General features: G+C 37.1%; 1 protein-coding gene across 1 annotated transcript in view; it reads right to left on the reverse strand.

Annotated features, from left to right (window-relative positions):
• Positions 1 to 22,955, reverse strand: part of ARFGEF1 (ADP ribosylation factor guanine nucleotide exchange factor 1) — an 83,519-nt gene that overhangs the window by 10,665 nt on the left and 49,899 nt on the right. Inside the window, exons 15-30 of the mRNA XM_052704866.1 lie at positions 21,941 to 22,052; positions 20,505 to 20,710; positions 20,320 to 20,404; positions 18,282 to 18,453; positions 16,618 to 16,769; positions 13,695 to 13,823; positions 10,229 to 10,387; positions 9,693 to 9,843; positions 6,528 to 6,618; positions 5,338 to 5,378; positions 5,064 to 5,233; positions 4,313 to 4,464; positions 3,962 to 4,134; positions 2,933 to 3,093; positions 2,207 to 2,337; positions 782 to 911 (exon numbers count right to left, since the gene is read on the reverse strand). Coding sequence (XP_052560826.1) covers positions 782 to 911; positions 2,207 to 2,337; positions 2,933 to 3,093; positions 3,962 to 4,134; positions 4,313 to 4,464; positions 5,064 to 5,233; positions 5,338 to 5,378; positions 6,528 to 6,618; positions 9,693 to 9,843; positions 10,229 to 10,387; positions 13,695 to 13,823; positions 16,618 to 16,769; positions 18,282 to 18,453; positions 20,320 to 20,404; positions 20,505 to 20,710; positions 21,941 to 22,052 — 2,215 coding nt within the window. The remainder of the gene's footprint in view (positions 1 to 781; positions 912 to 2,206; positions 2,338 to 2,932; positions 3,094 to 3,961; positions 4,135 to 4,312; positions 4,465 to 5,063; positions 5,234 to 5,337; positions 5,379 to 6,527; positions 6,619 to 9,692; positions 9,844 to 10,228; positions 10,388 to 13,694; positions 13,824 to 16,617; positions 16,770 to 18,281; positions 18,454 to 20,319; positions 20,405 to 20,504; positions 20,711 to 21,940; positions 22,053 to 22,955) is intronic.

The raw sequence follows: 22,955 nt of genomic DNA on the forward strand, positions 1-22,955 counted from the left end.
AGAGTGACATGTCATTCCTTTCTACCCCAGACTCCTCAAACTTAAAGTCCTCAAATTTTGCTTTGCTCATCAGCAGGTTTAACACAAACTATGGAAACAGCTATCCCTAGAGACCAAGCTGCAGGACTAACAAGCGTTCATCCTCGTGGAGATGGAAAGCAAACTTAGCACACACCCTAGCTCAACAGTTTAACACCAAGTTAAGCTTTTTGTGTCGCTAAATATTTTCTAGATAACAAAAATGTAGAAAGCAAGAGCTGTCCTTCTATAGTCAGATGAAGCTTCCCAAACAGTTGACATTGCTAAGACAAGTAATTTAAACATAATTTACCCATCTCTGTTTCATTCATCTGGATAGTATCCGCTTGCAGGGTCAAATGGCTGCACTGAAAGCACTGCTGTTTTTTACTTTCTAGTCATCAGAAAGTTTTGAACTAGCAGAACTAATTTCCCCTAATTGTGACTTCACTCCTGATTACAACTTGTAGCCATGAAATAATGTGCATCAGATCTGACATCATGTGTAAATGCTGAGGTTCTTAAAAACCCTAAATATACTGCATTTTATATTACCCTGCCACTGTCTGCAGCATAAACTACTGCTCCTTTTACATGCGTGGCTTAAAAATAAGGGAAGAGTGACAATAAATCCAACAGAATGCTAATAAAATAAAGTAAGGAAAGCAGAAACACAGGTCAACGGTGCAATTTTCAAGGGATGTCTCAAGTGACTTGGTAATCATGTTTTCTACGTAAATTCTTTCTTTCTTTCTTTCTTTACCTCAGTCTGCTGTTCTGGCAGTTTCATGTTGTCAAATATCCTGAAGACAATACGAAATAAATCCTGCCACCAGTGCTTTTCGTACGTATGGCCATATGTCTTCATTATCTCAAACATTACTGTTAAGCCCCTGAAATGAAGAGAGAACAACAATGTTAAGAGCATTGACATGCAATAGACCAGGTATGTCTGGACAGCAACAGCAAACTCAAATATTATGAAGAACATTTTATGTTGACCTGGTAAAGGTGTGTGCACCTCAGTCACATCAGTACACTATAATTAACTTTAAAAGCAGTTTGAAACATACTTTACAGTCATAGGCAATAGTGAGACAGTAGTGGCCATTTCAAATAGGATTACAGCTTATACAAAAGACCACAAAACCAAAGGAACAAGTATTTCTAGGTAAGAAGTATGTATTTAGCACTAGAACTCCAACAGAACATGTCTTGTATGGGGAAAAAACACTTATTCAAGGAAAAGAAGGAGGTATTACATGAGATTGGAGTGCAACTTTGCTTTTTCAACTGTTTCTGCAATCCTCAACCAATGAATGCATCTTTGTGTAAGAAGAGCTTGTAAATCGTCAAGGTATGATACACAAGACACAAGGGGGCAGGCAGAACTGGAGTCACAATACTATCAAAAACAAAGGGAAATTCCAACAGAATTCAGCTGTTGGGTTCCACTAACACAAAATCTAGTCATTGCATGGAGCATTTTACATTTCCTTTAATCAAAAACCATCAGAAACGTGATACGAGGTCTACCCAGGTCAACCATGACAAATAATAAGATGGAATGTGTAACTAGCATATTTCATAGAATGTAACATTACTAAGCTTACTAAGTCCTACATTTAAACTTACTACAGAAAAGAAGAGGATCAGTATCGCTACTAGAAAAAATACAGATTTGGATATTAATCCAACAGAACATCTCATGTAAAAAGAAAAAAAGGCCTACTGATAGTTGACCTTCCACATCAAAATACTGTTTGATTGTTATATATTAGCAAAGTTAAATTTGAGTTTTACATACTACTATGTTCTATGCATAAACTGTCTCCACATCATCTAATGGTAAACACTGAACTGGCCTGTTTTAAATAATTTATGAGTTCAGTGATAAATCAACTGTTAATAATATACCTATTTCTAATCTTCAAGATTTTATAGTTACTCATCGTAAGCAAACACTGCAGATGTGCTTGAATATAACACTTCACATGTGAAGACAGAATTTCTACATTCCAGCATCTACTTAAAAGGTGTTTTTAAAAAGTCTGCTCTTCCCATTGTGATACCACATATTAAATCCACGAGACATTTTATGCTAGTTACATTTATTAAGAGAGTTGTTTCTGTTTTTAAAGTGTAAAATAAGCCTTCTAGAATTTGAATTACAAACACTGATTGTTACCTGGTTCTTACATCTAATTTGCATCTATTGATGATACAGGATAATTCAAACAGAATTGGGAACCATCCTCTCACCCACACTCTGTCTTCAGGAGCTACATTCATATCATCACTTGTATATTCCTTGAAGGCCTTTAGAAGCAAACACAGTGTTATACGGAGCCAGTGCAATTCTTCACAAACAAAATACAAAATGGACTAGAAACAACAAGCTCTACTATACTAATACTGGGCTAATACTACTGCATTAATATAATAGCTTGGTACCTCAGGTGAGTGAGAAAGTGAACTGGTTTTTGAAGTAATGCTTAGTATACTATGAAAACTCAAAAATAAACTAAACGATTCAATCATTAGGTTTTGCATGCTGTTTGCTCTGAGTTCTGTTATGTCAAGACAGCACTGAAAGTAAGGATCTACCAAAATATAAGTAGATCAATCATTTTTGCTTATGTCATTATACACTAACATTTCTCAGTGCAAAGCAGATCCTGAGCTACGTTCGTCTCCATCAACAGATGAACTAGGAAGATGGGAGGCAAGACAGAGAGAAAAGAAATTTGCTGATAACTTTAAAACAAATGGCATTTTATACTCCCGTTCCTTCTGAATAAAGTATGTTTCTAACTAATCTCTGAAACTTGAAGCAAAGCCAATAAGATTAGCATTTTCACTTTATTAAAACACTGTTCATTAAAAAGCCCAATTTCATGAATACAGATTTTACCTGAGGTCTATCAGATACGTATTTTGCACAGTGGCGGATGAGGCGGATGGCTTCCATGCTGGTATCTGGAAATGCTGCATTGCAGGCAAATTCAGACAAGCACTTTACTGCATCCTGGAAAGAATCTATGGTTGCTGGGAAGTGTTTTTCAAACACAATTGCTGGCAAAAAAAAGTGTGAACAGAAGAAAAAGGTAATGTTTCAAAAATCTACTAATTCTAGCATGAACTAACTGTAAGAGAAGTCACAAGAGGTTGGTTCATTGACTGATGTTGTGAAAGGCTTGATTACTGAACAAAACTAAAACATCAATGCTCAACAAAAATAATCACTTTGAAAGCATTATAGGTCTGTGACTAGAGCTTCACAGGGCCACCTAAAGCAATGTGATTCATTTTCCCTCAGCAGTATGGTCCTTTGGTCTTGATTTTTAAATAGAAGGAATTTTGAAAGAATGGAACGTTCAGAATAAAATGCTGAAAATGTTTTAGGAATTTACAGGTGCTGACAGAGAATAAGAGAGCCCTTTTGGCATTTGAAGTCTGAGCTCTAGACCAGAATGGAAAAAAAAACAAAACCCAGCAGTTCTATCTATCTCAGCAGAGCTGCACACAAACACAATTCAGAAACAATGAGAAAGATAAGCAGTCAACGTAACAGTAAAATGACTGCACAGTTAGTTGCTACGTCTTTCTTCCCCTGGAAAAAATACATTTTGCTACACTAAAATGAAAAAGTACATATCAAAGAAAATAATCTAAGGCTTGACTGGTTTTATTACAGAAGACTGCAAGCAGTCAAATGCTTCGTAAGACCTAAGGGGAAGACAGATGACAATGACCTGACTGAATTACAGCAGAAAGCATTTTACCAGAGGATTGTTTGTACAGTACATAACATATAACATGGTTTCCTGAAACATCCACTGAGCTTTTACTACGTAGAGTGTAGAACTAACAGAGAAACAAAGCTCCTCAGCCTGCAGCGTCACAGCCCGTTTCATGATGTTTGATCACCATCAATACTCACTGACAATGTGTCCTGTAGTCTGGAATGCAAGTTCCACTATACTTTCATCCTGATCTGAGGCAGCCAAATGAAAAACTGAAAAAATATTCTTCCAACCAGAACGGATGTTGGCAGCTTGGGAATTCACCATCTGCGCAATGCACCGAACAACCATGTCTCTAATGGTAGGGGACCTGAATGAAGAGGATGAACAGTAATTGTTTAAACTAAATTAATCAATTAGGATCATAGAATCATAGAATAGGATACTATTATTCTTCAGCAACTGATTTTACGAAGGCAACCTGAAACATTAACTGCAAAAGTTGGTGCTTCTCATCCCAAGAGACTGAGTTAATTGTAGGTCATTACCTGTTTCTCTTCATTATATGTTCAAATGGTCTTAAGAAGTCCTTCTGAAATCGGAAATTCGCAAGTTCTCCTTTTTCTAAGAACTTCATTGATAACTGTCTTAATGAGTCAACTGCAAAAATAGCTACATCTTCATTGGGATTGCAGCCAACCTGACAACACAGAGTAGTAATTAAAGTAAGCTGGGATCAGAATTCTTATGGATTCAGCATGCCTTTACATTTGATCATGGACAAGCGAGCAGTACTGGAAAATTAACAAAGTTAAACAGTAGCCAATTCTGTAAAACACAATCATTAATGTAATTCATTCATTCCTAACCAATTCCAACATTACATATAACTAGCATTTAAACTTTCTCAAAATAAACAAGCTGTGTACGAAGACTTCTACAAGCTGTATTGAAAACGTGTAAATCTTCAAATCTACTTTTGTAGATTTGAGTAGAAAACAGCCTCTGATCAATCCCAAGCCTCATAAAACTCCCAAGCACACAGGCCACAGAACTAGAAGAAGCTAGTTCAAGACTCAAATCATTATATATAATTTAATTTGTGCCCCTGCTTTTGCATTTTATTATCCTGTGCCCCTTTGCTTTACACATTTTTCAAGCTTTACATTTTTTGATATTTTAAACTACTTATGGCAAATGACACAAAATCAATATAATTCAGATGAGAATGCTTTCAGTATATCTCTAAATAAAATTTGTATTAATAAATCAAGCAGCATAACAATTAACAGAGAATACCTTATTAAAATGATCTCCAATAACTTCCCAGATTCTAGACCACTGTAGCCTAATCCGACCCATGTTGTAGTAAGAAATCTCTACTATCTTTTGCAGGCTGAACATTCGAGGGTGAGTAGCAGACAGCAGTTCGTCCATAGACACAGCACAAAGCCAACGAACAAAATCCACTGTTAAATGAGCACAGATATTAATATAGCATTGTTCCAAGGTTTATCACAAAGATGCTTTGCAGTTTGCAGGGAAACAAATAAAAATGAAATATAAAACCTACCGATAGCATTTCCATCCAATCTTGTAGATCCTGTAAATATTCTGTAAAGTAAAGTTTAAGACTTTATTACAATGTCTTAAGAAAGTATCTATTAACCACGTACTCAAGCCTTTATAACCATCTAATGTTATCTATTCAATATTAAAAACTGTGAGAAAACATTGAGCTGTGAAAATAAAAACAGAAGTACTTCAATTATTTCTAATTTTTAAAAATTACTCCACACAATACATGGGCAGTGAGCACTGTTTCAAATTCTATCTGCTCCCTGACAATGACAGATGAATAACATCAGCAGCTTTATAAACTATGGAGGCCTCCTTCAAATGGATAAAGCAGCCTTCTCCAGAGTGCATGATTCCTACTTGCCATGACAAATAGATACTTGAAACACTTTTCATTATGAAGTGTGGAGAAACACAGCAAACCTAAAGAGCTGTTATGTGTTTGACATTAAGCCCCTCCAGGTAGCTCAATGCTATTTTACTGCAAGGCAACTTTCACTGAACTGACATCGATCTTGTTGCTATACTCAATCACAGAAAGCCTGCAAGCCTTCGGAACACCGCTTTGCTCCAGGATTGTCAATTTTGACAACCATTTAGAAAATGATACTTTCTGATTTCTTATAAGCTGACACAGATAGATCCATTAAGACCTCAGTTCAGATTGGAATTCTGATGATGTGTACGAGGTCTTATCAAATCAGTTAATATAAATATGATTAAAAGAAGGCAACACTGAAATAACAGTGTTGATAATAACAGACAGCACCTACCTACTCTGGAGAAAAGCAAGAAATCGGTACCACATTTAAGAGGGAAGGGATTTGTCTATCAGTAATGCTCCCTGTACAAAGGCAAAATAAGATTTGCTATTTGTTACAACATTTAGCAAATCAAAATTCACCAGATGGTGCAGCAGCCTCCATTCTGCAAATGACCAGTAATAATTTCACATCAGTAAAACAGACTTTTTGTCTGATCTTTATTCCTTCTTGCAAAAAAAAAAATCTGCTCTTTTTAAGACAGAAGTGCAAAACCCCAAAGCACCCTTACATGGTAATATCTTTGTAGCGCCTTCCATGGCAAACTCATGGTAAATTAATAACTTCCTATCATCAGACTACTGAATCAAGTTTTAAAAAAAAAAGGAATCTTGAGATGGCAAGAATAAATGTAATACAGTACCTGTCTACAGCAACAACAACACTTTGGGAGCTAGTTTCACCAATGGACTCTTGAATACTTGCTATCTGCTTCCAATCCACGTTTCCACCAACTGCAGTAAACAAGATGTGGAAGTGGATGACAGACAACAAAGAAAGGGCAGGGAAGAAAGGAAAAGTCATGTCACTACAGTGTCATTATTTCTAATTCACAGTAAGTATATTATTACTTTCCCATCAAGAGTGAACTATTGCATAATATTCCGAAGATTCTCTATACATATACAAGCTCATGAATGACATTAAACAGTCCCCATTTTGAACTTTTAGATAAATATAAACAAGAAAAAAATAATTCAGAAGCACAAGAACCACTTTTTTCTCTCCATCTTTAAATAGATCCGTGGTTATTCTGTTACTGGAAAGAAAAACTAGGACAGAGAACACTGGACAAAGGTGAACATTTCTCACTCTAAGAACCGCAAGCAAGTAAATCCATCCTGACAGGTTTCCTTCTAATCATTCACAGAGAAGAACTCCCATCAAAACTCCATCTCAAGTACAGCAAAATTATCACCCAACAACAGTGAGGAAAAAAGAAACAACTCCGGGAGATAGAAACTGTAAACAGCACCTGGAAAAGCTCATATTAAAATGCTAACTTCAGCGAGTAAGTTTCTCAGGTTTCCTGTAACTTGTGAGCTCCCCAGCATCAGGAAAAAAAACGACAACAATCTTACAATCACACTGGGTAGTTTTACCTACACTATATGCAAGCTTTTCCTCTTAAGGAGCCTATCAGAAAGGTAAAGAAAATAGAAGATTCAAAGAGAAGTGATTCTGTTTTCAGCTTTACAGGGACAGAGAAGTTTCTGCATTTCAGACTGTCTCTCAAAAGCCTGCCATTTAGTCTTGCTGTGCTCCGCAGATGGAGGAGGCTTGTGATGATGGCCATCAGATCCAGCTCAATAGGGCTATTTGAAAAATTTTTCTAAGACTTCGAATAACTTTTCAGCAGGCACGCATATACACAACCTTATTCTAGTATTTCAGCAACTTGTACTACTGTTGGATTTGATTAGAATTTTTATTTTAAGCATACAGATCAATTGCCAAGCTCAATTGGCTTGAATACAAGTAACATGGCAGCTAAGAAATGCACTGCTCTGTATGAGGTGAACTGGGAGAGGTATTTCAAAGTCAAACAATCCTAACCAATTCTGCCAGTTTACATAAAAACTTGTTATTACCAGAGGATTTATGACCAATGCTGTAAAGCTTCCACAGGCAGCTGATTTTTTTTTTTAATATGCATTTCTATTCCAGCATTTATGAGAACTTTTACAAGGAAACAGTCACTTACATAATTTTACTTTATGAAAAATGAATTCCTTAAACTCACATTGCCCGTGGAGGACTTTCAGTTACCTAAAAGCCACACTCAGGCTACAACTTACTCACTGCTGTCTTACAACTTTGCAAATAGAAATTAGAGACAACGAAAGCTGAACTTTTCAGTTAAAACTCCAAGTTTTAACTCCATTCCTATCAAGGAAACAAAAAAATAATTGGCTATTTCTTTACTTTAACAACACTAGAACCCTGTGAATTTTCAAGCAAAACTGAAAAGGTTCCTAGCAGGAAGAGTGATGAAGACATTGAAAAGTAGGTGCTGCAAGAGTACACAGCTGAATGGCTTTTCATGCAGTAAATGAGCCTTTTGTTTTGCTTTTAGATAGACACCTCTACTTCAGCAGTAAGAGTGAAAGCTGCTGCATACCTACACCAGATTCTGGACACAGGTTTGAAAGATGAGACTTATGTGACATCAGGCTGCACCTTCATTAATTAAACAATTACTTGCCTGTAAAATGTATGGCTATATTCATGGGCATATACATTATGGGTTCTTCACAGAAGTATAGTTTTATGGATAGATGGCTAGAAAGCAGCATTCCCAAAAGTCACCACAGAAAAAAAAAAACAATCTGTAACACAATGTGTGAAGAAGAGTAAAAAAACAGAGAAGTCAAGAAGGGGCCCTGTCAGAACATAGTCACTTAGTGTATGAAAACTGAATTCGAGTGAGTTAAACATCTTCCAATAAGATTAAAATTATATTAAGAGAAAATAGTTAAATTTCCATATGTGTACAGTAATAAGTATTCCAGAAATTCAATTTGGGCAGAAATGTTTTTATGCATTTGGGCATATGTTATGTTCCTTAGAAATGTAGTCAACAAAAGGAGAAAAAAAAAATTTATGAGCTGGATCTACACCAATGACTGGCAAGTATGATTTAGAGACACCTGACTACAGTTTACATTCTTGAGCTGTTAGGACTTAAAATTTTTAAGGGCCTGTCACTGCAATGTAGAAATACTCTCAGTGCTTGGAAAAAGCAAAGCTGGATAGGTCATCAGGGAAAACTAAGGTGCAAGATGCATGTGATGAGGGCAGAGAGAAGCACAGTATATGAGATGTTGGCAGATGCAGTGATTTCCAGGGATAAGGTTTCCCTTCAGCAAATCTTGGCAAGGTGAGGCAGGCCAAGGCAGAGCACGATGGAAAGAAAAGCACTGACTGCAGAGTAAGAACTACAGGAGGAAGACACAAAGCTAGATGAGGATGAGCTGAGGGCTGAAGTCAAGGTAACTAGTAAAACGATCATTACTGCTCGGAAAGAACACTGCAAGAACAATAAAGCTTGAGGAAACACAAAGGTTTTGCTGTACTGTAGGTAAAGTCACTCACAAAGCAGGAGAAACCTAGCAACATCTTGAAATGGAACATTTCTAACAGTCTAATGGAGTTACACAGCCTTGATATTTCGATACCCTACACCTTTAGTCATACATGGTACAATACTTAGTGTGTTAACTCTGGATTATTATTTAATCTGGTCATACTATCAGCAGTACATTCTTACTTTATCAGCTATATTTTAAGAAAAATAAAGTGTAATTTCTTTACATTTCTTACTTTCTCATCCCAACGATAATGATTCACAGAACAAACCAAATATTCCAGAGATGCCTACTCAAAGCATAAGATACACCATGTAGACATCATTTCAGAAGGACCACTCACACTCAGATCTTTGAATCTTGACAGACACCAATAATGAAAGCAAGGTGCAAACTAATGCGTGCCTGCACATGAAGTACTTAGTATCTGCATTACTTACCCAGCCCTAGCCCCACAAATTCATCAGGTGCCTGGTCTTTTGTTCCTGTAAAAGAACCTTCCCTGCCACGCACTGTCCCTGAGATGTAACGAGGTTTTACTCCAGTTCCTATTAGCTGGGCCAGCTCAAGCTGACTGATGCATTTCAGAATCTAGTACAGAGAGAAAAGAAGTTGGTTAGCAACAGAAAGTAGTTTAAAACAGTAAAAACAAAAACCTTAGGGCAGATGTTTATAAATTAATCTCCCTCCCCCGCCTCCCCCAAGTGTTCAAGGCCAGACAAGTATTCTTGCTCTTCAATATAAAATGAGAAGTAATTTGAATACTACAGCATTAGTCTCTTGCAATTTTTTTTTCAGAGTTGGACATCTTTTGCTACTTCAGCTGGCTACAGAATAAGCAATTCTATGTAATGTATGTGTGAAAGTACATATGTGACACTTTAATATAGAAAACTGTGTTTATGCACAACTGAGCACACAAGTACATTCAAACTCAGTAAGCACTCTTATAGCTCAAAAACATTAACTTTGGTACCTCATGCCAAGAATTTCCTAAATAGTTTCCATCTGTATGAGCCACTGTGATGAGAGTTTTAATTGTGTCAATATTCTTCTGCTTCATTTCAGTAATACCAGAACTCACTGTAAGTAATGTAAATCTTGCTAATGCTTGGACGTAGGCATCTCTTTCAAGCTACAAAGGAGAGAAAAAAGATTTGCTTTGCATTTTCTCAGTTTCCTGTTTTCAGTACAATATGTAATTTTAACAACTACACCATTTACCTTTTTCTTTCTTAAACTGAATTTCTGATGCATTTTACAGAACAAAAGTCTCACCAATTCTTCTGTAGTAAGCCAAAGGATAAAGTCAGGATCCCTCTACTCGGGAGCATGAAGTATAATGTGTGACAGCACAGAACACACAGGACACAAAGGTTATTAGCTTTCTAAGTCTGTTTGTTACATGACTATTTTTACAACCCTGAAACAGGATGCTGTTACAGAAGAAACACAGCTTCTTAGCTAAGCTTTTAGTATTCTTTCACTGCACCTGGACCTTTTCTCAAAATGCTGCCTTAGCAGATTCTCCCAACTTTTACAATTTTTTTTTCTTTCTTTTTTTGCAACGGAGTCTAAATAACACATCTATAAAGCATCTTTTTGCCAATTCTGCAGAATTGTTCAAAAAAATATTTGATTTATGCTACACACTTTGGACACCTCAAAAGCATGTGAGATGACTGTTACAGTTGGGTAAACAGCAACAGACCTATAATCTATGCAGATGAAATCCATCAAAGGGGCACAAAAGGGAGCATTCCACACATAGGTATCTGATTTCTAAGTATAGGGTGCTATTAACACCAAAGGAGAGACCTCAGTCTTATATCAACCTGTCACAAATCTAGAAGGGGGATTACATCTGAGCTCTCTAACATATTTTACTCTTCTGTCATGTAAGATCTCCAAAGTTGATAAAGTGAAATGGCTGCAAATCAAAGAAACAAATGACAACTATGAAAGATATTTAACTGAATGCCTAAGACTATTTAAAAATCGAAAATCGTTCAGCACAAAATAATAATACATAAAAAAAAAAAAATAAATCCCAGAACATGAGTAACTATGAGATATGGCTTAGTAGCCTGTGGTAGCAATGGTAGTGGGAGGATTGTTGGACTAGATGATCTTGTAGGTCATCTTGTAGGTTGCAATTCTATGATTTATAGAGGGAGCAGGAATACCACAACAGAGGGCAGCAATACAAGAATTGAATTCTCATAGTCATGCAGCTGTCCCATTCAGCCCCAACTACTATAACAGAGCATGCTGGTTAAGGCACAGCAAATGAAGTACAGGCCTAAAAGTGGAAGTAGTGTGGTAGTAAGTGAGTAAGTTTTGGAGTCTACAAACTATCTTCTGATAAATAGTATTTTTATCTCTACCTTCCCACTCTGTTCTATACATTTATCCCTTCCTTTTCTGATCCTTTTTCTAAGCCATCGAATTAAAAGAGAAAAACTAAGCCATGCATCTATTAATTTCAAACAGAAATTAAAAGAGATGAGGTAAGTGAACTGCACATATCCTTTATACGAACATCCTGTCCCAGCTACTTAAGGAAAAAACCGAGAATGTGACAGGCTGAGGTTAACAGTATAAGTGATGAAAACAGAACCTTTTTACTGCTGTCAGAGGTGAACATGCTCAGCTTAAACTCTATTGTGTGCTTACACAATTAAAACAAAGCGTCTGGCTCCCTTCATTGCCTCTTTGGGCATGTAAAGTAATGGTTAACTGTTGAGACTCTGCTCTGAACTTCTATATGTTTATTCAGCAGTACCAATCAAGAGCACAAGAAAAATCTGCTTCCAACAGTAAGGACCCTTAAGTTAGCAGAAGCACAGATTTGCGAGACTCCTTCAAACCACCACAACTCTCTGGCACCTGAAGTCAGACAATGTTTTCACCTCATCAGGACCTTGTGTAATGGAACCACATCCTGTACTGTACTGAAGTCATCAACAAACCAGCTAAACTGCTTAAACAATAACACAACAGAATTTCCAAAGAAAACTAGAAACGTCAGTTCTGAATTGAAATAAACAGAAAACATTAAGTTCCAGCAAATGAGAAGTGTTTCTTTTGAAACACCTTTAGTTCAGTACAGTTTGTACCAAACCAATGAAAAGGTACAACTGCTTCTGCTACGTTCTTGGAACATTGGGATTTTGAAGCAAACTTGTTCTTGCCCTCCCCAGTAAGGACAGATCACTGCAGGACAGGGAGCAAACCTTTGCACATGCTGAAACCAATATTTGCAGCAGTTTCATGTTTGCAAACAAAAATAACAGGGAAGTAAATTTCACGCATAGCTGTAAGCTTCAAGGTAGGCTCTGTTAATCAAATTCATGTCTGTTCAGTTCAGAACAAAAAAAGAAATAGATGAAGTGAAAAAGACAGGGAGGAATCACAGAATGGCCTGGGTTGAAAAGGACCACAGTGATCATCTTGTTTCAACTCCCCTGCTATGTGAAGGGTCACAACCACCAGACCAAGTAGCTGTATGAAAACTCTCAATGTGCCTAACCACATTAATTCTAAAAAGTTAACTAATTTGTTCTATCAGAGTGAAAGAATAAACATAAGAGTTTATTATCTTATCACATTTCAACAGTTTGTATTTAAGTTAGCCTTACATGTTCCTTTTTTTTGGCGGGGAGGGAAAGGAGGGAGTTGGAGGGGATTGTTGTTTTCATTTTTAATTGTGAACAAGAAATAATAGATGAATTTGGATTACTCCTGTCTTCATTTATCCCTACAGAGGCTTATGGCACACTAGTCCATCATTCAGTATGTTTACTACCCATGATTCTAAAATGAAAAGCAAAAACCAAAACCAGCCAACCAAAAACAAACCTCACATTTAATCAGAATTACTGTCTTCTAGAGACATAAAGTCTGGAACTCTTGGCACTGCACTTAATGCAAAATACATTTTTATGCATTTATGTCAGGAAAAACATTTCCATTGTCATTAAGGTTAAAATAGTACCCAATTATTAAAATCTCAATTTACTATTTTGTCTCTGTGTTTGAGAACAGTATTCAAGCACAGTTCACAGAAATATTATTTTACTTACAAAAAAGCCTAGAAAGCTGTTATTTTACATAATATCACCCACACTAGTAAAAAGCTGAAAAAAAGTACACTGCTTACAAGCAAACAAAAAATTCAGTCCATCAGCATGACAGCATTTATCACAAAACAACAGGGAAGATGTTACTTTAAACACTCTCAGTCAAATATAATACAAAGATTTCTGTTGGAAGAAATCCTTAAACATCAGCTGGTGTAAGACTGTTGTAAACGCACAAGTGAGCTGCCTCTGGGAATTACAGTGTACAGCTTTAGCAACAAGAACTTATAGAACAGCACTAAAACTATGCTGCTACTTAAAGCATTGTCTCAAGCTTAATTTTAACGTTTATTATTTTACCTGTATATTGAAAATACAAGCAATCCTGATAGCACACCGTATACCCTCCAAACAAAGAGATGCAACTTCTGTGTCATCACAGTCCTGTAGACCCACACTGAATGCAGCTAGGAAAGGTGTCCACGCCAACTGGAACATATGCAAAATAGAAATCACATTAACAGCTGCTAGAACTTGAAGAGAATAAACGTTACATTTTCAACACTTTGCTGAAGCTTCAGTTCAGCCCTCAACTCAAAAAAAACCTTGAAGTTGTCTTCTGTGAAAAGGAAAAAGTTATAAGAGACACCAGAGAAAAAACAGAAGTAATACAGACAAGCATTCCATACAGAACAACTCTGTCACACCAAACAACAAAAACGTCAACTTGAGATAGCTAAAAAAACCCCTATCCCCAAAGTTACATCAATTAAATGTCTATTAGAGTTTCGGTACTCCCTAGATAACCAATCTGTTCTACATGAACACTTCACAGAACAAGGAATAAAAGTAGAGCCAATAATTATGACAAGAGCAGGTATGTTTAACTTCGCAGCACACAGTGTGCAAAGAAAGCTATGTACTTCAGTAAGTCACATTTATCGTGGTTTAAAAAAAAGGTTGAAAAAAGTAATGCATAAGGGAACGTATTTTATTAATTCAGCTACAATTACTCTAAGACAGTAAAAGGCTGTATATAGGCCCACTGTTTCCTCATGCCTTGTGTGGGACTGCAAGTATACTACACGATGTTGTGGCAGCAGAATCCCATGTTGTTGTCCTTGTGGCTTAAGTTCCCCCTCCAACATGCAGAAAAAGGGATCTGAAGATGCAAAGGATTCTGTCATAACTACATGCCGTTATGAAGAGGAAACCACAGGGTATCAAGAATAATTTTAGCAATAATTACCCCAAGACACCGCAGATGCAAGACAGAATCAACGGCCACTGCAGGCAGCAACACAATTTCAAGTGAAAATGATTCATCAGAGTTTTGGATTCATTCAAGCTACTAATTCCAAAAGCACTACCTTGATAAACTACTTAAAACTTGCACACATCAAAACATCCCCCTGGGAGACTATTTGAAAATTCAGATGAACTCCTTGATCCAGAACTTAATTCCCTACTGCACACCGCAGAAGTGCAGTATTACTTTTTCTTCTTTTTTCCTCACTTCCTTTTATGTGAATTTTCATTAACCAAAACCAATGCGAAATATTGCAAAACTGAAATACTTTCCTCCATTAAGAACCATCCAGAGGTCATTATGCTATGCTTTGTAACTACATTTATGCTGTTACTTCTAACAGACTTTTGTCATAAAAGGTGAAAATCCATCACTTAAAACATATACTCAATTTTGGAGTGCTTAGATGGTTGCATAACATGTGCTACTGCTCTGATTTAACCACCCGGCAAATCTGTCTATACAGATGTGATAAGCTTTACTGTATCATCAATGGCTGAAGGAGACAGCTGGAAATTTAGAACATTTGCTGAAATCTAAATTATAAAGTCTAAATAGACAAGAGATTTAGTATTCATAACTTCTATACCTCACGTTTGCCAAAACAGTTCTCTCTCCAATATACATACAGCATTGTCATCTGTTCTTTAATTAGCTTATGACAACAAGAACATTTCTCTGATTAACTTCACAGAAGATGTTTAGAGTGTTTCTCAGATGGCTTATATTTTGCTCTTGGAGAAAAACAGGATTTTACTAATGAACTTTTCAAATACAAAAGGCTAGAGATGTCAGATCAGTAGGGCTGGTAAAACAAACGGGAAACAAAAAAATCTATGATTTTTTTACATGCCTGTATGCAAATTATTTCATTTCAGCCTTTAAGACGACACTAGAGAGAAAAGGCATACGGTACATGTCTGCTAAGTAATGTCTGAATCTAGATCTTAATCAAGGGCTTCATTCTGCATCATTTTGTGTGGAGTAATGACCTACTTACCAATAATTAATACTGGTGATAAGCAACTTGGAATTCTGCCTCACAGACAGCAGTTTCACAGCTACATCCTCATTTCCTCTCTAGCCATGGTCTAAAGCTCAATCTGACTCTATAGCAAACTACATCAGGGAACTATTTGCCCCTTTTCAGGGTAGTCTTCTGAGAATGTAACTCCCTGGAGTAGTTCACAAAGGGGTCATATGAGCACCTGGGAAAAGGGCAGCAAATGAGAGCAGACAGAAAGAGCACAACGACCTCTATCAGGGTCAGTTTACCAAAACGAATTAGTGGCCAAAGATCACATCCACTAGCATTCTCTGACACAGTAAACTACTGAGCATATTTTTTAACTAAAAAACTGAGTCACTGGTATGGGAAAAGGCATTCTGTTTGCAGATAACTTTGGTAAGGAAGGCTGTTTAGAATAATACAAGTTTTAAAAGCAAACAAATAAAAACCATCCAAGCTTAATACAGGTCTAGCTACCTACCCCCAAACTAGACAACCACCTAAGTCCCATTGAAATACTCATTTGAAACAGAACATCAGGCAGAAGTTTAATCCAGTAACTGCTCCCCCAAAACGTGAAGTAATCACTCTTCAGAGCAGCAGGAGGGACTCAAACAATAAACTGGGATTAATCTGAGACTCCTTGGACTACATCTCCATACACGAAATAAAAACTCCATTATTTCAAGTTTTTAACTGGTCTTTACACTTTTGTTTCTCTCTGCACTCCTCCTAATTTCTCCATTGCATCAAGGCACACAAACTCCTGAAATGCCAGTGTAAACGGAACTGCAGTAAAAGAGCTCGAAGCTCATTCTTCCCTTTACATGTTAAATAGATTAAAAAAGAATCAAAACACAGTGGACACATACCTTCAGTATTTTCAGTAAATTCTGTCTGTCAGCTTTTTGTATGAAGAAGAAACTCCACAATATTTGCATTAAGTATCTAAAAATGTAGCTCACCTTAAACATGGGTCTCACATGCTCCAGGTGTGTTGCACTGGTAAATGGTGCCTGAACATGACTCACTGCCTCCATAAGAGCTTTAGCTGTCTTAGCCATTTGTTCCATTTCCAGATTATACAGGAGCCTTCTCTGCTTTTCACTGGCAACACCTGCAAACACATTTTTTCTTTTTACATCTTTTTACATTCGTACATCTATAGCAGAGGCATGTTCAGGAATAACAGAATTTTAAAAATTTTCCATCAAGTTCCATACTTGAATTCAGGTATTTTTGTTTGTCTGTTTGTTTTTGTATTCTTATTATTCTCCAAAGTTACTACAGAATCATAGAATGGCCTGAGTTGAAAAGGACCACAATGATCATCCAGTTTCAACTCCCTGCTGTGTGCAGGGTCACCAACCACCAGCCCAAGCTGCCCAGAGCCACATCCAGCCTGGCCTTGAATGCCTCCAGGGATGGGGCATCCACAACCTCCTTGAGCAATTTGTTTCAGTGTGTTACCACCCTCTGTGTGAAAAACTTCCTCCTAATATCTAACCTAAATCTCCCCTGTGTTAGTTTAAAACCATTCCCCCATGTCATATCACTGTCCATCCACGTAAACAGTCATTAAGTTAATGCATCAGCAAGGTAAAATATTGACATCATTTAACTTAAGATGAGTTTATGTATGAAATGTAACCTAATTTTGATCCAATTCGCATAAAAAGCATTCCTTCTCTATCACCTCAACTGACAACATAAAAATCATATCCACTAAGCTAACTTCAAATTGAATAGAAGTTTCATAGCAAGCCATCACTACAGCAAGCCACAGAAGTGCAAGGCCATCCTTTTTCTCACAGAACTACTTTTTCACCTTCTCATTTCAGTAGCAGAACATCCACCTTATCAAGAAAAACAAACTGAAGCCTAATACATGCAGCTTTTTAAAAATTATAATAAAAAAATTAACTGAGAGATGATAGAAAATTGGATGGGTGTTTTTTCAGATAAAATTTCCTGCAAGCAACCTGTTCAAAACACTAACCTAGGACTTCTATACAAATCTGTCTACATTAGGAATAAAGCAACAGTTTCACTTAATAGTCTCTGTCCAATAACTAGAATGAGTAACTTCTGAATTTTCACATGGTGCAAACCACAAGAAAGTCTATCTGGTATTGGAGAGAAGAAAAGATAATCTGAAAAGCATAGTCAGCTAGGGCCCTGTAAATGAGAAAGATTTTTGAAGTCTGCTTATTGCAGGAGAAAAAAAAATCAATAACAGTAGAACACCACCACAATGCTTAGCCCAAAGCCAGAAGGTACTACTACTGTGTTTGTTCTACACCACACTTATTTGACAATACTCCTATTTCATGAAGCCCTCATATGTATCTCCCTCTGTTGTTGGTCAACAGCAAAGCCCATACTCAGCATACTCAGTGCACTAAAAAACAGAAATTCAGTAGCACAGGGAAGTGAGAATAAACAGCTGCATTTAACACACATTTGAAGGTGCTACCTACATACATTTATGTCAAGTAAAAGAACATGATGTGAGTTATGTGTCTATTATTGAGTTATATAAATCATATTGATTTCATTGCTCTCCCATTTTGAATAGGACACATAGTTACATGACACTGAAGAGACAGTGCTAACTGCAGTTACTTACTTTGCTTACTGGATTTTGTAGGTATTGTTAATTCTTTTGTTTCTTTCATTGAAATCTTCTTTCCAGCTATTTCATTATAGATAGCAGACAGATATTCTTCAGGGAGATCTTTACTGTCATTGATACCTCTATTCATTTTAATATATTGTTCTTTCGTCATTTTATTCTTAACCTGAAAACCAGAAAGAATCTTTTAATACGAACAAGAAACATGCTCATAGAAGTTAAAACACTTCCTAAAAGCAGCTGGACAGATAAGTTAACATGAACCTTCTGATTCAAAAGAAATTGTTAAGTACCCAACATATGCAAGATTTCTTTATCAAATCTACATCGTCGTGCATGGACATGTGGGCACTACAACATATATTCAAGTAGGAACTGCAGGTATGTCAGCTATACGTTACCAAAAAATAAACTTTTTTCATACAGACCAGACTATTTGTTCTAAAAATAACCCCAGAATTCAATACTTTTTTGCAGATTTGTTTTTTCTTTTAAAATAATAATGGCTAATTACTAAACTTTCAAATATTGTGCACTGTGGAAGCGAGCTTTTGTTTACTGAAATAAGGCTGTATCATAACTGTCTGAAATCAGGAGTAGATTTGTGCTAAAATCAAAGGGTAATGTAATGTAACTTACGTAAGTAGTTACATAAGTTCTACAAGACAGTGGATTACTACTTTCAGTGTCATAGCCAGTTCAAGGTAGGAAAACAATACCTTACAGAAAGTGCTAACCAAAACAACTTAAAAATCTTCATATCCATGGAACAGTGTTACTTAAAAGGTATAGAAACTTTAGCTACCATATGTTTTACGTGCATACTACCATCCCTATCTCTAAATAGGAGAGATATGAAGGGTAGACTTCAGTGGATAACAAATTGGTTGGAAGTTGTAATCAGAAGGTTAACAGTCAATGGCCCTACAGCCAAGAGGATGCTGGTAAAGAGTGGTGTCCCCCAAAGGGTCTATACTGGACCTACTACACTAACATTATTAGCAATGACATAGATGATGGGATTGAGTGCATCCTCTGCAAGTTTGCTGATGACACTAAGCTGAATGGGGCACTTACACATAAGAAGGAAGTTAAGCCACCCAGAAGGACCTCAATAAACTCAAAAGGCAGGCCCTTTGTGAACCTAATGAGGTTCAGTAAACCAAAGGGCAAGCTTTTGCACTTGGGTCAAGGCAATCCCAGATATGTATGCAAGTTGGGAGAAGAACTCCTTGAAAGCAGTCCTGCTGAGAAGGACTTAGGGGTCCTGACTGATGAAAAACTTAACATGAGCCAGTATTGTGCACTTGTAGCCTGATAGGCCAATGGTATGCTGGGTTTCATTAGAAAAGGAATGACCAGCAGGGTGAAGGAGGTGACTGTCCCCCTCTGTTCTGCCCTTGTGAGGCCCCAGCTTGGAGCACTGCATCCAATTCTAGGCTCCCAAACATAGGAAAGATGTGAAGTTTTTGGAGAGGATCCAGAGGAGGACCATGAAGATGATCAAAGAGCTGAAGCACCTCTCCTATGAACACAGTTGAAAGACCTGGACTTAATCTGGAAAAGAGAAGGCCAAGTGGAGACCTCACCGCGGCCTTCCCATATTTAAAAGGAGATAATAAACATGAGGAATATCAACTTTTACACAGGTAGATGTGATAGAACAAAGGGGAATGATTTTAATCTAAAAGAAGGGAGATTTAAATTAGATGTCAGGGGAAGTTTTTTACTGAGTGAGTGGTGAGGTGCTGGAACAGGTTTCCCAGAGAGGTTGTGGATGCCCCATCCCTGGAGGTGTTTAAGTCCAGGTTAGATGGGGCCCTGTGCAATCTGATCTAGCATTTGATCTAGTGGCTGGCAATCCTGCCTACGGCAGGGAACTCAGAATTCGATGATCCTTGAGGTTCCTTCCAACCCAAGCATTTCTATGATTCTGTGATCAAACTGAACATTAAGCTTTTACAACTACACTGTCAAAAAGGCTGAAATTTAGATGTCTACAGAAGATAAAAATATTTCCATAGCAACATACCTGTGGACTGTGAAGATCTGTTGTCAACATGATAATTGAGTAAGCCAAGACATATGCAGTGTCTGCACTAGCAAAAAGAGTTTGCCTGAGTTGAGAAAGAAGAAAAATAACAGCAAATTTAACATATTAGGAATCTTCACTTGTTATTCAACTTTCCAAAATTCAGGAGATAAAGCATGGCTTACCCTTGGTTACATTCTAAATATCTGGCAGCAAATTTCTCCATTAGCCGATCAATTTTTTGAGCCTCTCCTGGAAGGCGAAATCCCTCTAGAAACAGACGCAGAGCTGAAACAAAATCCTTTCCTGAGAAGTCATGCTGGTCTACGTACGCATACATGACTTCTTTGTTGAATTTATCATTGTCTCCCAGGAACTCCCCAACCTGAGTCTAAAATAAGAACAGAGAAATACAAACTAGCACACTTACACTGGGGGCAAGGGAAGAGAGGTAGGCAGATTAAGAATAACAGACTCACTGCCAATACATTACACAAAAAGAAAAGCCTGAATGCAGCTCAGACACACACTGCTGCTTCTCCTCTATTCTCTAAAGCAAAGCATTTTGCCTAGATATTCCAATGCTCTCTTACATGCTCTGTATGCCTGCTTTTTTACTCCTCTGATTTGACTCATGTACCATTTTGTTCTATTAGACAAGGACCACATGTATAAAAGACAGCATTACCAGTAACTTCCTTTCTCTGCTCTTTATAGCTGGGGAACTTATAGGAATGAAAGGTTTACTAACATAAACTTGATACCCTCTACAGTATAGACTTCAAATGCCTGAGAACCATGCTCAAACATATGTTGGTCATGTTCAAACACATCCCCCTGATGACTGTCAGTGCCACTATCAGTGCTACCTTAGATTCAGAGAAAGGTGTCTGTAAAAATAATTTGCATTCAGATAAAGGTGCCTGTATATATAAACTGAGGTTAACAATTTTTGATGGCTGATTCTAAATTCCAGTGCTGAAATTTGTCACCAAAGCCAGAGCTGCAATCATGGGTATATGCACCTTTCCTCACGAAATAACTAGGTAGATGCTAAGCACAGCCGTGCTGGCTGCTGTTTAAGAAAGTTGTGTATTCTGTGACAATACCGATGTAAGATATTCCCATCATCCTCTGCCAGATACTGCAGGACAATCCCAAGTTCAGCAACAGCTCCCTAGCAGTAAACCAAATCAAACACAATATCTAGACTAAATAACTTTCCCCTGGGAGGCAGCAAATGCACTTTTCACTTTGTCAGTGCCACATTCTTTTTCAGCTGTCTATGAAGTCCAGTTAATTCTGCCAGTCCCTTTCTGGACTCAATAAATCAGTTAACTAAAATACATGCCTAGGAACATCAGCAAGTCTTGAGTCAGCTCAAATAGGTCCACCTTTTTACACTCCACTGAACTGTAGGATGCTTATGTGACAGTGTACAACTCTCTTTCATATTGTAAGTTATATTCATAACTCCATGACTTCCCAAATTTTCAAAGACAGAAGTCTCCTTCTCCATTGCACAAGCAAATTATATGCTTTAAAACACTCGTGTGACTGGCAATTAATATCAAAACATCAACATTACCAAGAAAAAACATCAGGAAAACAATTTTCTTACTGAATCTAATCTCTCCTCTTGATGCAAGAACTGAGCAATATCCTCAGGGGTAATGCCAAGCATTCCTTGTTCTTGCAGGTACTGAATCCCCCTCTTTGGCTTCTTATTGAACCTGTACAATCAAGATCAGGATGGAATGAGAGTTAACTCTCACCTGTGCACAAAACTATAAATGCTTTAACAAAGAAGATTAAATAAATTTTGGATGAGAGATTAAAAATCTGTACGTAAGTATTTTCCCTTTATCAAACTATGTATCAGAAAGGAGTAAGTTATTCCTGATTATTCCCTTCATCAGACGATGAATTTTTACTCCTGTGAATGGCTGCCTCTTTCTCTTTCTTACGTAAATGCCCTTATGGCATCCAAGCCGGTCCTCACATAGAACCCACACAGAAACAGAACTATTATTTAGTCTGATTTTTCAGTTTCTGCCCTTCCCTGATCTAACAAAAACAAACTGGAATTCCATGTCTATTGCACATTCCAGAACTGCATATTCGTGTATACATATGAATATGTACATAGACGTATAAACAAAACACGTTTTGAAGGGTTATCTTCAGGAAGAGAAAAACATACACATCAGCAAATCAGCAAATTCTTCATCTGGAAAGGAATAATTATGCTTTGTTGCTCTTCGTTTTTGTCTTTGTGAACGACTCTATATATCCACGAGTTGCCTATAAGAATGGAAATGCACTAGACAAGGAACCAAGCGACAGAAAGAAACTGAAACACTGAAGGCCTAAGGCATGTTTTTTCAGAGTCTGAATACTACACCACAGAAAACTTCTAGTTCTGCTTAAAGTGACCTCAATGAGGAGATGAGGTGACGAGTCTGAAATCACATGGAAGATTCATGTCAGAATCCATGAGCAATGATATTATCCTACAGTTCAAATTATGAAAAAATAATGAATTAGGAGGAGGCTATTTCACTTCCGCCAGTAACGTGTACAGCAAAATAGGTACTAATTAACTGATTACGTGAGCTCAATGTTCTTTATATACC

The sequence above is a fragment of the Tympanuchus pallidicinctus genome, unplaced genomic scaffold, assembly GCF_026119805.1.
Source record: "Tympanuchus pallidicinctus isolate F22 unplaced genomic scaffold, pur_lepc_1.0 scaffold5, whole genome shotgun sequence".
Lineage (NCBI taxonomy): Eukaryota > Metazoa > Chordata > Aves > Galliformes > Phasianidae > Tympanuchus > Tympanuchus pallidicinctus.